At 28.0% G+C, this 15824-nt stretch overlaps 1 protein-coding gene across 1 annotated transcript; it reads right to left on the bottom strand.

Annotated features, from left to right (window-relative positions):
- Positions 1-1430: 1430 nt before the first annotated feature.
- LOC136090831 (uncharacterized) lies at positions 1431-3930 on the bottom strand. Its single transcript, XM_065817808.1, has 3 exons — positions 3880-3930; positions 2480-3741; positions 1431-2358 (listed from the first exon to the last, which is right to left on the bottom strand). Exons 1-3 carry the CDS (start codon positions 3928-3930, stop codon positions 1431-1433), a joined length of 2241 nt encoding a protein of 746 aa, XP_065673880.1.
- Between the last annotated feature and the right edge of the window lie 11894 nt (positions 3931-15824).

The raw sequence follows: 15824 nt of genomic DNA on the forward strand, positions 1-15824 counted from the left end.
CCATTTCCGCTTCGACATGCCCTAAACTTAAAAGTTGAAACAATACTTTTTGCCATGGCTAATTGATGCTCTGGTGGAGGATAGCTGTAGAAGTTATTAATGTTTAATTTAAATGTATACTAATCTATAGTTAATTCATAAATGTTTTTAGCTATCAATTATGTAATTATATTGTATACATTAACGTATATTATTATGTTACTTATTTAACTATGTAATTATGTCAATTATAATAGATTAAATTAACTACATGATATAATTAACATACATAATGGTACATAAATAATTTATTAACGTAATTACATAACCATGTATTATAATTATATATACTTATGAATACAATTTTAAAACTTACTTTCCGTAGCAATCAATTAAGTATGAGCAAGCTACTTTGACAAGAAGACGATGCAAGCGATCATCCATTACAGTCTTCTGTGCCTCATACTACTTTTTAAAGGGTGATTTTCTATTGCATCCATTATTGACACAATCTAATAGAAGAAACCAATAGAATATTTTTTTAGTTTTATAAAGCTGTAAAAACTAAATTACATAGAATCTTCTAGCAACCATATTTAATTTTTATATAAAACTCAGATGAAATATTTATAAAACCTGAAAATTTAAAAAAATATGTAAAAAATATATTTAAATGAAGTTAAATAGAATAAACATATATAAAATATAAATAAAGTTAAAATATAATAAAATAATAAAAAAGTATGCACCATCTTTTTTGAACCGCTTGATTTGTTACATACAACAGGAGTTACCACAGATGTTTCTATAGTATATCATAGAGTAAATCATATACATAACTAACAGGCTTAGATTTTAAACTTGCTAAAGCTGCTTCTAATTTCCATCTCTTAAGAAAAGGTAGCACATTAGACAGATCTGTTTCAACATTCAAAAACTGCAAATCTTCTATTGAACTAGCACCTAGCTCTACCAGAAGTGGTAAGAGACGATCAATATCTTCCACTGGAAGAACTTTACTTAAGAAGTTATTAATTTCATCCATTATTATAGAAAACCTTTATTAAAAGTAAGAAATTTAATAAACATCATCAATGTTTGAACAAAAATTGCTTATTTAGAACAACATTATCAATAATTATCTTAAATAACAAGATGCCACTAAAATTTAAATTTTAGCCTTTTAAATTTACCAAAAAACTATTGCTCATAATTTAAAAAAATATATATATATTTTCCATGAGTTTTCTAAAAAAATTCCTGGGTTTTTCAGGTTTTGCCTTAAGTTATTTCCAGCTATTCCAGGTTTTTCAGATTGAATGGTAACTGTGAATAAACACAAAAATGTTTCAAAATGAATTCATAATTAAGAAAAAAAAGAAGGTAAAAATTTCATTATGATAATTTTGTTTCACCAATAATAAAATCAAATCAATAACAAAAATTAAAAATTATTGTAATATATCCAGGTTAATATATTCATGTCTTGTTATAACAAAACTTTCATTAGAATACTTTCTGAAACCAGTTGACAATGACAGTACATGAGAATCAAATAAATTGTCTATTTTAACAACTTTATATTTAGATAAGATAGTTTTACATACATTATAGCCAGCAATATGAGCATCATAGTGTTTGGTAAAATAAATTTTAACTATAAGTATGCATTCATTTTCACGGACAAGTAGATACAGAATCTTTCCAAAACGTGGGAGACAAAGTTTGGTTATCCCTAAAACTACAATATAGTCTGGCATGTACTTTACACCATCTTTGATAACATAATTTGCACAAAACCATTCTTCATATAGTGGAATTTCACTAAAAACAGATATTGGCAATGGTAAGCAAGCAGGCATAATTTCAAAACCAGGACCTACTTCTATACTGAGTATACTTGCAAAATTTGACAAATGAAGATGTAATTGTAATTGTTGACGCCATGCAATACTTTTGCAAACATTTTTAAAGTTGTGCAAAATGTGACATTGCTCCTTTGCAGGAGCATGTTTTCCTTCAAATCGCATACACCAGTAACTTGGAGAAGGTCCCAGTTGTAACATTTTTGTAGGATAATGAATAAGAAAATGTTGTTTTGGAATAACAGTATGACCAGAAATTATTTCTGTAAACAAATTGTGATGAACGCTAATCATCTCTGTTAAATAAGTTATTAAATGAACAGTCAATTTTGGAACAAAGATTATTCCACATATTTCCATTAGTAAATGAATTAAATGACAATACTGGTTATCAGTTTCTACAACATCACCAAGCAACAAACAAAAAAACCTTCCTAAACACCAACTTTGTGTTGCATTTATACCTAACCTTTTGTCTTTAGAAACAAGTTTTTCACGTGTTATTGGCAATGGCCTATCAATGCCATTTTCTATCAATGCCAAAATTAAAAGTTTGCAGTCGGTCATTGAATTCGTCAATAGTCAACAGGCAATCAATTAGTAATAAACAATGAAGAACAATTTTTAAATCATACTGTAAACAACCCTTAAGTATAACATGCATTGAATCTGGGCAAATGTTCTCAGGAACAGAAAAATACTGAAGCTCTGACAAGGGATTTTGTTTATATACACCAGACAATTTATTACTATCAGCATCACCAAAAAGTGCTTGACAATCTGCAATGTGATGTTCCTTAGTTTTTAAGTCTAGATCTTCTTCATAAAAAGTGTGTTGCATTTGTTCTTTTGTTGTATAGCAGTAATGGCAGCTCTTATTAGCATTAAAGTTTGAACTAAATCCAAAAATTTGGTGCAATGCAAGATTGTCCCCAGACCACATAACTACTGCACCATATATGCAATCATAACTTTCGTTTATATGTAATTGAACTCTTTTCTCTAGAGCTACCAAGTCCTTTATTAATGGTTTTGAAAGTTTTTCATATCCATACTTTGCAACATCAGCTGCAAGACAATAAATTACTGGATATATGTTGGCCAATTTAGAGCATCTCTTTGTGTTAACATTTTTTATGAAAAAATAAATAGCACAAACTTTGTGAACTTTAGTTTTTGAACCTAAAGGGTTTACTGTTTCAAAATCATCACAGTATAGTTGCAGCTGAAGAGCATCTGGATGTTTTTGATAAAATGGGTGATTTTTGTATTGTTCTGCATCACCATAACAAGTTAATTTATTTAATTTTTTATAAATGTTATTATCTATTTTATCAACTGTGTGCTTAGAAATCACCATAGAAATGGTTTCTAGTATAGGAATATACTGCATATTTTCATGTACATAACTTATCACATTACTTCTAGAAATTTTATGACGCATTTCAGATCTGAACCCAACAGTTATTTCAATAGGTACAACCATCCCTTTTTGTTGTAATTGTTTTCTTTGCAAGTATGTAGATGTAATTAGACTACATTTTACACACTCACATTCAATATCGTTTAGGACATCGTTTACTCTACTAGCAACTGTTTCTTCATTGTGCATTGTTTTTTGTACACTTTCAATTACAGTGGATAAAATATTTTGAATACTTTTACCTACATACTGAATTACAACTTCACTTGTGTTACGGCATCTGAGAGTCATTAAAACATCTATAATCATTTCTTTTATCTTTTCCACATTTAATGCACTTGAACAAACATTATGAATGTTACCTTTATTAATATGTGCTGATGTATAATTACCTTGCTGATCTATTAGCTCACCATTGCTTTCCACAGGAGAAATATTTATACTTTCATAATCCAGATAAGGATCACTTGTATGCTTTCAATATAAATGAATTTTAAGGGCATGGACACTGTCATATGTTCTGCAACAACCACCTTGTCTGCAAGGAATTTTACAAATTTGTGTTGAAGAAATACCATGGCGATAATGAAAATGTTTCAAAAGATCACTTACAGTCTCCAAGGATACTAAAATAGACTCACAAAACAAACAAAAATAACCCATTTTTTATAGTTAATATTGATGAAGAAATTGTAAGTAATTAAATAGAAACTAAAAATTATAAATCTTATTTCGAAAAAGCAGTAATGTAAATTTAAAAAATCCGTTATATGAAAATAATACAAATGCCATGAGGTTTTACGCATGCGTATCTTGAGACTTCTTTAACACAAGACTTGTGTCAGCAAGAAAATAGCAAAATATTTTTGCTTCCAGGAAACGCATGCGCTTTTAAATCATATTTTTTTAATTTAACACAAACTTGTGTTAAATGAAAGCAACTCAAGATGAAGTGTTGCTTTTCAACAAAAGGTTTTTTACAGTGAAGAAGTACTTTATTACTTCGAGAGCAAAAACATACAATATGTTCTTCAATGTTATTTTCTTTATTACAAGAAACTTTTCAGCCACTACAGGGAAACACATCTAATAAACAAGAACACGCAGAAATATCAAAAATTTTGTCTAAGTTTGCATAAAGATTTCTTTTAGCGCTTGCTTTTCCGTGGTTGCGATTTAATATTCTTAACAATACGAGAAGATCTATAACTTATATATTAATAGATTTTTCAGTTATAAAAATTCAGGTAAACTTGGACTTACTGTAGCCCCAATTGATTTTATATTATTTGCTAATTTGCAGAGTTACTAATACGATATCTGCATTTGGATTTACATGAATAAGATAGTAATAGTACTGAATAACCTGTCTAAAAATGCTTGGATCTGTCATTCATAATTCACATGGGCCACCACAATATTTTTTTTCACTTTTCATCCGTGTAATTGCAGCCTTAAATTTCGGCATTTTTGTAGACTAATAGTATACGTAAACTGAATTAAAGTATAACACTTAGAGTCATATATGTAATATTAAACAGGTAAAAAAATTACTCTAACTTTAATAATCATAATATCTATCTAACTATATCTAATTATAATAATCAAAAGTATTTACCTTTGATATTAAACGATTTCTTAAAATTGCAATTTTATTTTTAAACTAACTTTTAAAAATTTAAATTTAAATGCGTGTAAACAAATTACCGAAAACTTATTGGCTTTTTTTTAATCAATATTTTTTCAATTTTTTTAATCAATTTCTGACATTTTGACTAGTAATGGTATTCCCTTATCAGCATATATCCTACATGAATATTGCCTTCTATTTTGAAGAAGTAGAACATGTTTGTCTTACAAATCTGACTCGTCTGGACTATTGTTTGCGGGCATTTAAATTCACCAACTCAAATAGCATTAACTGACGTGTCCAACTTGTCTTTAATAGAACCACACTCATCCTCTGTAACTTTTAACATTTAAACCACACTCATCCTCTGTAAAAACCACTCCTTAGATTGTTTCTGTATAGGGAATAATGGTTTTTATATGTATCAACTCATCATTTGATTTTGATTAATTAATTTGTGGAGTATCCAATGTGATTTAAGAGCATTACAAACAATTCAATTGATTCTAAAGTATTTAGTTGATATTAGGGATTTAATTGTAATATGCAGTGTATGAGGGATTTCTTCAATAATGATGTGCTCAATATTCCCATCTATATTCAAACTCGTTGAATGTGCTCAACTTTTCTCCACTCGAGCATTTAATCTAAGCATTTCCACAATAACCTCGGGTAGAGTTCAAGCCAGTTTTGTGGTGTAAATTGGACAAATTTTATTATGTATTTTTTTAAATTATGCTGTGGGCATTGCAATTTTCTATTATTTTTTTATTGCAAAATTCTATTATTTTATTAAAAAAAGTTGGTTTTTTACATATATTTATTATCAAAATTTGATTATTTTTTAAACATTCAGATATGTTCGTGAAAGTGCATAAAGTTGCAGTTTGTTCATTTATTTGAAGTAGTTTGTGATTATTCCTATTAATATCAGATTTCTTACTTGGGTATATGATTTAATTAAATTGGAATTACAATTTAAACTCTTTAATACAAAAAATTGTAAATACAATGTCCCTAATGAATAAAATGCTTTTAAACAATTTATTTGAAATTAAGTTATATTTCTAAGAAACATGTTGCTAGAACAAATTCCTTTTGGTTCTAATAAAGATATTTTAAATTGTACACTAACTGTTGTCATAATAAATGTGTGAAAAATGTGAATACAAAATATGAATATTGTATGAATGTAATATTGTGTGATAATATGCATGTGAATACTGAATGTGAATATTATGTGAATGTTATGGTCGCTCTCCTCGATTTAGCCTAGCTATATGAGAGTGAACCATCCAGAATGTAGACTGTACAAATATTTTTTATAACGTATAACATTCTTATGTAAAACATCTATATTTCTGGTAAATATATTGCTTTTTGTTGTTGTTGTTGTTGTTGTAATATTGTGTAATAATATGAATGTGAATATTGAATGGGAATATTATTTTAATGTAATATTGTTTGAATGTAATATTGTGTGATTATATGAATGTGAATATTGAATGTGAATATTGAATGTGAATAATGAATGTGAATATTGAATGTGAATATTGAGTAAGAATATTAAATGTGAATGTTGCATGAATGTAATATTGTGTGAATCTGAATATTGATGGTAAATATGAATTATGCATTTGATTGTAAGAATATGAATATTGTGTGAATGTAATGTGAATACAGACAAATATGTACATTTGCCGATTTTTTTTAAAGGGATCCCAAACCTCTGAGACATGTTTTGTTCATATTAAAAAGAATGTTTAAAATAAATGTTTGGGCTAACTTTTTTTAATTAAAACAAAAGAATAAATGCGTACCAAGAAAATCTAACTTTAATTTAAGTTAAAGCTCGGCTTTTCTGTCGACGTATATTATAATGATATTTTGTAAGCCAAAAAGTCATAATAATATATGTCACAATCTACAGACTTGATAATTTATTAAAGCGCGTTTTATTCTTAAGAATTTTAGTACATGATATCATTGACTTTTTTTTTGTTTACATAGGGTCGTTTCCACACCTACCGTGAGTCGACACTTATCGTAGGTTTTAAATACTAACATAAATTTTGCAAAAAGTTGTAATTATTTTTTTATTTTTATATTTTGTGTATCAACAACATCGTCATGCACTTCTATTACAATACATAGAAACCGCAATACATAGTTACTTATATGAACTCAGTGGGTTAATTACGTCAGCCTATGAAAATACTTTTTTTTTAAGTACCAGCTGTTAGAAGCGTTTCAAATAAAACAAGGAAATTTAAGAAGATAACATAAAATTTTATTTCTAATATTGACTTAATCAGGTAAATAAAACATGAATTATTAATAATATTATTAAAACAACTCATCATTATAGTATCAATGTAGTATTTTTGAATGTACTATAAGTATGAACTAAAAAAAAGTAATTCCATACATTTTTCCATTTGATTCTAATGGTGTTGACTACAAAAAAATTGTTCAAAAATTATCTGAGTCAACTGTTGCTTCGGCTCTTTATTTAGAAGAGAAGCATTAAAGTGTGACTTTATCAGCTTACTCTCCCATAACCTTTATTGAAAAGTGCATTGATTTTAGTATTTTAGAGCAGTTTAAATTGGCTGACGAACATTTAGGTTGGAAAGGTGATTTTGAATACCTCCAGTTGTATCATTTTTGGAAAAGAGCCTTTTCTGAAACGTATAAGACCATAATTTTACCTGATGAAATACAACAGGATAATAAAAATCTATCAACAACTTGTAATTTAGAAAATGTGCAAGGGTATAACCGATATGGAAATGCCTGATTGCAATAATGCAGCTGTGATAGAACCAAAGCCAGCTTGTTTCAGTTTAAAAATAGCAGCAGAAATAATAAATCCAATTGAAAGTGTTTTAAAATGGCCAAAACAACCAGTCCAATTGTCCAAGCACAAAGTAGAACGTTTACCATCGGTTGTAACATCTGAAACGTGGCAGCTTATTCAGAAAACAAAAATGCAAGAAAAGTCAAAAATAAATGATGAAAAACTAAAAAAGAAGCTGCAGATAAAAAGTAAAAAGTAGAGGAAGAAAGATTAAAAAAGAAACAATTGGCTATGAAGAAAAAGTTATTAAATGAAAAAATTAAAAAAGAAAGAGAAAACATGAAAGTTAAAAAAAAAAAAAATTGCAAAAGAGTCAGAAAACGAGTTCCATTTAAATGTATAATAATTATAAAATAAGACTTAGATAGTTATGATGAAACCCTATCCTTTCCAGTTTAAGAACTTAAAGGATAAGGATATTAAAGTAATGGAAATGCTTTAAAACCTTTAATTTTAATTCATAATAATGTTTTTATTATATAATTAGTGTTTATTTGATAATAAACATTAAATTTATTTAATAGTCTTATTTTTTAATTTTATACCTCGAAATGTTTTATAAAATGTTACTAATGCATTAAATTTTCACTTGAAACCGCGAGCGCATTTTAAACCAGACACTAAAGCAGATTTTAAGATATACGATAAGTGTCGACAATATATACGATAAAGCTTGGTTTCCAATAGTTGTAGAAATGTTGTGCAACAGTTGTGCGCTTATGTTGTACAACAATTGTTGCCGAGATTGGTTTGATTCTATTTCCGCAACCATTGTTTTACAACATAAATTTTGTTGTACAACCGACTTATGTTGTGCAACTTACGCAAGAAAATGTTTCCATTATAAAGCATTATTGTTGTGCAACTGTTGTACGACATTTCTACAACTATTGGAAACCAAGCTTAAGTGTGAAACACTTACGATAAGTATGGAAAACTGCGCTTTAAAAGATAGATCAAAGTAAGTACATTATTGATTTAAATTTCAGAGTGAGAATAATTTTAAACTAACCCTTATCGTATTACATTGACGGCTGCAAAAATTCATTTCTAATGCATTTCTACATTTTGAGTAATCTAATATATTATAATAACTTTTGTTAAACTCACGGTAAGTGTGGAAACGACCCTAATCAATCTTTTACACAAACAAACAAAAAAATCAATGATTTCATGTACTGAAATAAACTCTTACAAATAAAACACTCTTGAATAAATTATCCAGTCTGTAGAATGCAACGTGTATTATGCTGACTTTTTTATTTTTAATAAAAAATGTAAAAGTCAGCATAATTTATGCCAGCTTATTATATATTATGCTGACATTTTTTTTTTAGTTTAATTTTGAAAAATTTCACATAAATGTCATTCTTAACTGCGCTACAACTACTCATGAGTATATACCTGATCTACTCATGTAGAGACTTGTATCACATAGATGCACCTCAACGTGACCAAAAATGTGTGAAAAGTGGAGCTGATCTAACTAAAATAATGATGCAAATGTGTTAAGTGACACCTGCTTAAAATGTTTATTCATGTAATGGCATGCAAAACAGTGGTTCAGAAATTTTTCTTCAGGCGGATTTCAAAGTATGTTTATCTGCTGTGTCAACAAAATATAGAAAAAATGCTCAAAGACAAGTTCCGCAAATTCATAAGTTTGATTAAAAAACATGAAAGTTCCAGTTTCAATCAAATGAGTTAATGAATACAAAAGGCTTGTGACTTTTACATGGCAAACAGAGCATATGATATCAAAATAACTGATATAACATAAAACTGCTAAACATCTTAACTGGACAGAAAGCATTTTGTCTCCATCAACTCCAGCATACATGAAACAAATTGCAATAGCCAAGTTACTATTGCCAAGTCGAGCTAGTCATTACGTATCCTTATACACAAAATACAAAGTCTAGATGGATCTTCAAAATATTGGTTATTGTGGACTCAAAGGTTTTATTTATAATTGTTTTGACCAAATTGCTGAAATAGCGAAAGAGTTTATAGCCAAGAGGCAATCAATCCAAGAAATTTTAGACAAAAAACCTGAAAAAACTTGTTCTAGTCAAATCAGTTTATACAGAGTAACTTGTTAATAATGTGTTCAGATGTGTATGCCAAAAAAGAAGGATGATTATTTATCCTACAATTGAGTTACCAAGATCAGTAAATAACAGGTTATTGTGTGTTTTTTAAATACAAAATATCACAACTGAAAGAAGCTAGAAACAATGTTAACTTGAGCTGTGGTACAGGAAGCTTTTTGGTGTTATCTTGACTTAAATTTTATATACATTGATTTACCAGTTTAGAGAAAAGTTTTTTTCTTTCCTGGTATAGATCTAGATTGTGAGATTAATGAGATGAGGAAGGACTCTGATCCTGAAAGTCAAGTTATTAACAGTAAAATTGCACATGCACCATGGTCAGTCTCAGATGCGAGTTGGAATTTGCAAAATAGAATAATCACATAAAAGTATGGTCGAACTACTTTAAAGCAGATTATTTCTAGATAAAGTATTGTGACACTAACTGTTGAATTTTGTGATATCAAATTTGTAATATGTATTATTCATTTAGTAGTGTCCAATGAATATATCCAATGAATGATATAAAAGCTATGGTTGTGACTTTAGTAGAAAAAAAAGCCGACTCGCCAACACTTGTTTAAGTAGAAGTAACAAAAAAAGCTCATTATTTGCTTCTCATTAATCAGTTATTATCTAAAAAACTTGAAGTTGATTCTAAAGATCTCTAAAGATATAAATTAGGAAAGTGCCAAATTTCAGCAAATTTGGTGAATTAGGGTGCTTTTGTTATTTGAAACATTTCAGATAAAAATATAATATTATTTGTTGGGTTTTAATTGGTTTGTTTTATAGGAACAACTTAAAAAAAAAAAAAGAAACACTTTGAAACTATGAATAATAATTATGAATTTCAATTGAACAATTTATTGGAGCAACAACTGTTGACAACAGAACGTTTGACAAAAGAAGATCTATATTTGAGAAATGAAGTATATAAACAATTTGAAGAATGCTTAAAAAATGATTGCTCCTGCTAAAGTTTGAGATTTTTATATGATTTTAAATTTTATTTTAAATTTTAGAATTTTAATTTTAATTTTCTTTTTTTTTTAATTTCATGACTATTTTCTGTGTTTTGTCTTTTTTTATTTCAAGACCTACACCGTCAACTGTATGGTTCCTCATTAACATTGCTTGGGTTTAAGGATTCAAACGTTGATATTAACATCAAACTTGATATGCAGGTAGGTTTTGTGTGTTTCCAGTTGCTAAGTAACAATGACTTTTTCTTTATTTTTCAGTTGTATTATTGCTATAATTTTTTTTTATTAATGCAAATCCTTTTTAAAAGAGTTTTAGAAATTTTGAACTTTTTAATTTACATTGATTTGAGTGATTTTTTGAAAGTTTTTATTAATATTATAAATATACTGATTCATTTTAGAAAATCATAGAGTTTAATCCATTGATATCTGACCTTCTATGTTTTTATTCTCTGGTAGCAGAAGTGATTCAAAAGCAAACGTGTAAGCTTTTGTGTTTTTTTAAAATTCCATAAGGTTTTAAATGTTTAATAATAACTATTTATTTTAATATTTGTTTTTTATTTAGACTTTTATTCAAATCTTGAGGACAATCTCAATATGAAGAACCCCAATATCAAATTTAAAGATACAAAAAGGTAAAAAGATTTTAAAGTTTATTTCTATTAATTTTTGTGTTGTTTTGTTAATACATTTAGATTTCATATATTTAATATTTAGTTTTTTTTACCATCAATTTTTATGTTTTTAGTTGAATTTCAATCCTTTTAAAATCTAGCCTAAATTTCTTTTATTACAATTTCTATCCTTTTTGCCTAAATTACACACCCATTCGTCCAGTTTTAATTTTCAAAGATTTTTTTAAAATAGCTATGCATTCAGCCTAACGTTTTTTTTAAAAAAGTTAAATTTAATTTTTTTTGATTAAAAATTTTTTTTTCAATTTTGTTTGTACATTAACATATTTCCAAAAAAAAAATTTTTCGATTGTTGTTGCAACCTTTTTTTAATTCTAAATAATGAACCTTTATAAACGATGAGTTAGATCCATGTTCCTGGAACTACTGGAATGCGATGGTAGTCTAATTCGTAACTGCTTCCTTAAAAATTTGCGTAATATATATATCAAAATAGTATCTAGAGATTTTATTTTTTAAGAAACCATTATAACCATTTTATGGAAAAAAAAACTCAGAAAGGCGAGACTTGTTAAACAAGTCTGCTGCACAAAGAAACAGAATGAGCAAGGTGAGACATGAGACTAGGTACATCTATGGTCATCCGTCATCATCCGTGGTCATCCAGAGACTTTTAGTTGTTTTGAACCTTAAATCTTTTGATTGTAAGCTAAGTGTTCTGCCACTATCGCATTCAAAATGCAATTGCTAAATTTGAATTTTAACTTGTAGAATTGTAGAAAAGTTTTTGCCCTAAATACTGATTCTGATTTGTTTTGATTTTAATTGTTTCTAAAAAATAAAAACTTTTATAAAAAATAAATTCAAATGTATTTTACAAAATAGAGTGCTCAATGTTCTTAAAAGAACAGAGCAATAATAAATTATTATAAAATCACTAATCAATTTTTTTTCATTTTGCATTGTGCTTTATCTATTAAAACTCATCAGAAATATAAACATAGATATAGAAATTAAATGTTATAATAAAATATGTAATGTTGTTATATATTATTAATTTATATAAAATTGTAATATTATATTTAGTATTATAGTATTAAACTATAATTTTTTAAACAATAATTTTTATTTATCTAACTAAATTATTTATTTACTAGTCAAAAAGGAATATTGTGATGCAGAGCTAATTGAGACGAGTTCATCCTGGAGCCTCAAAGCGGTGTTGCATCACAATGGAAACAACTATCCGTCTCTCCTGATAGCCCACTTTGTGCTTCTCAAAGAGGAATACACCAGTGTCAAAATAAGTGCCGTAAAGAATGAAGACTCTGGATGGGTGTTTCTCTGTGATTTCAAAATGGTATTATTCTTTATGGGTAGTCAAAGAGATTTCATGAAATTTCCTTGTTTCCTCTGTCTCTGGGACAGCCGTGAAACTAAGGTGCATTATCACTCAAAGAACTGGCAACAACAGACCAAGTTTTCTGTTTGGGAAGAGCAATGTGAAGGGGGAATTGCTGATATGCTACCACTGCATATCAATTTAGGCCTTATTAAGCAATTTGTCACTGTTCTTAAAAAGGAGTCTGCAGCATTTCAATACCTCCAAAATCTTTTTCCAAAGCTGTCCGAGCCTAAGGTCAGAGCTGGTTTGTGAATAAGACCCCGATCAATAAGATCATTGAATCTGAAGATTTTGAAAAGCTGTTAAACAGGATGGAGAGAGAGACTTGGAGCAGTTTTGTTGCAGTTGTTCAGAGCTTCTTAAGTAATTATAAAGCTGAAAACTATGTGGAGTTGGTACAGACTTTCGAGAATTAAGTCAAAATAGGGTGCAAAGTGTCTTTAAAAGTCCATTTCTTTGATTTGCATCTTGGCAAAGTCAAGGAGAACATGGGCGCTTGCTTCGAGGGGCAAGGCGAGCGCTTTCATCAAGGTATATTGGACTTTGAACGTCATTATCAAGGACAGTATAACAAAAACATGATGTGTGACTACATACGGGGGCTACTTTAAAGAGTAATTCACAGTACAATCATAAACCTAGAAAAAGATTTATTAACCTTGTTGAGTGGTTTCCAACTGTGTTTATTTATTCCTTGTGCAATCTTTTGTATTTACCTGGTCATAATAACAAAAATGAAAAAAATTTGTTTGTGTTTGTGCTTATTGAAGTCATTTTTTCACATACTTTAGACATATATATATATATATATATATATATATATATATATATATATATATATATATATATATATATATATATATATATATATATATATATATATATATATATCACATACTCTATGTACAAAATTATGTGAAATATATATATATATATATTTATATATATATATATACATATATATATATATATATATATATATAATATATATATATATATATATATATATATATATATATATATATATATATATATATATATATATATATATATATATATATATATATATATATATATTTCACATACTTTAGACATGCTGTTATATAAAAGTTAAGCCATTATTTTTAAATAAATGAAAAAATACATTCAATAACTTGCCGACGACTCCCATAACTTTGAAGATCACGCAAGAGAGGTGCATGCTGTCTAATGTTAACAATCGTTGATTTATGGTGAAATGTTACCAAAAGGTAAGTTAATAAAAGTATATAAGGTGCTAATCCTTCACTATTTTCACTTATTATTGTTACTAATAATATTATTATTATTATCATTATTGTTATTATTGTTATTATTATTATTATTATTATTATTATTATTATTATTATAATCATAGTGTTATAATAGTATGTTAAAGGTTAAGTTTGTTGCAAGTGAATGGTTGACACAAATGATATTTACTTTCCTTGTTTTTATAATAATTACCCTCTAAGTTGTCTGCCAAAATGCTTTAATTTGTCAAATTTCAAATAACTTTTTTTTTAAAATTTTTAATTGTAAACATAGAGTGGCAATTCAACATAAGATCTTTTTATCTATGATAATTTTGTATACCTTGTGCTCTGGTTATCGCAATAATTTAGATCGATATCGCAATGACTTAGATCTTCTTATATTTATGAACGTCAATGTACTCGATGAGTCATCTACTCTTCATCTTCTAGGATTATCTCTTACTTCTGATCTTTCTTGGAAACTATATATAAAATCCATTGTAAAATTAGCATCTGCTAAGGTTGCATCTTTTTATCGTGCTTGCTACTTTATTTTTCCGGATTCTATTCTCTATCTCCATAAATCTCAAATCCGTCCTTGTATGGAATACTGTTGCCATATCTGGGGCGGATCTTCTAATGATGACCTTTCTCTTTTTGACAAGGTGCAAAAACGCATTGTAAACATTGTTGGACCTGCTCTCGTAGCCGATCTCCAACCATTATCACATCCTTGTAATGTTGCTTCTCTTTTCTATAAATACTATAATGGGCACTGCTGTGTGTCTAAAGAGCTAGCGTGTCTTGAACCACTCTCCCATTGTCATGAGATTGCATCTCTTTCTTTTTTTGCAAATTTTAACATAGTCATTCTCACTTGAATCGTCATTCAGCAAAGTTGCATCTTTTTACTGTATCTGCCTCATCATGCTCTAGCGTGCCATCTACTAAAATTTATTTTCGTGTTACTCGTCATTAAATTAAGTCTCATCCTTTTTCTGTGACTGTTCGTAAGTGCTCCAAAAACTCTTATTCATCTGGTTTTTTTCCTCAAACAGCAGCTCTTTGGAATTCGCTTCCTTCATCTTGCTTTTCTGATTTATATAATTTAAATCCTTTAAGTCGTCTGTCAATCATTATCTTGCTTTACAATCTCCATCTTTTCTCTTCCAACTCTAATTAATGGTTGCTTGCAGCCTTTTTGGAAGCGAAGATGTTTTAAAAAAGAAAAAGTTACTTTCACCTTTTACCCTAGATACTTTATATTAAAGACCCACTAAATACTTCATACTCAACACATACTTCAAAATTCTTCATAACCAAAATACCTTTTAAATACTTTTTGCCTAAAGTACATTTAAAAGCCATGTACCAACTTTTACATATTTTTACTTTATAAAGGATATATCTTTGAAATAATTTTTGTAATTATCTGAGGTTTCCTATTTTTGTTTTATTTTTTATTTTAACTAATTTATTCCCAACACGGCTGCAAGCAACCACTATTAAGTTGGAAGTTACTTGAAAACAAAGAATAGAGTTCAAAAGAAAGGAAACAGTTTACAGTAGCACAGTGGGACAAAATCGAGTTTTTTGTGCCAAAATTATCTTCGTAGTTTTTTTTTTATTAGAATAGCTATATTTATATATAAAATGCATAAATAAAGTAAT

This window comes from Hydra vulgaris, chromosome 14 (assembly GCF_038396675.1).
Source record: "Hydra vulgaris chromosome 14, alternate assembly HydraT2T_AEP".
Classification (NCBI taxonomy): domain Eukaryota; kingdom Metazoa; phylum Cnidaria; class Hydrozoa; order Anthoathecata; family Hydridae; genus Hydra; species Hydra vulgaris.

Bases quoted from the DNA above. Each gene is read 5' to 3' on its own strand.
- LOC136090831 (XM_065817808.1), bottom strand. From the start codon at position 3,930: ATGGGTTATTTTTGTTTGTTTTGTGAGTCTATTTTAGTATCCTTGGAG. The intron at 3,742-3,879 runs GTAAGTGATCTT...TTATATTGAAAG, and splicing joins TTTTAGTATCCTTGGAGACT to CATACAAGTGATCCTTATCT. The intron at 2,359-2,479 runs GTATGATTTAAA...TGGCATTGATAG, and splicing joins ATACTTAAGGGTTGTTTACA to GCCATTGCCAATAACACGTG.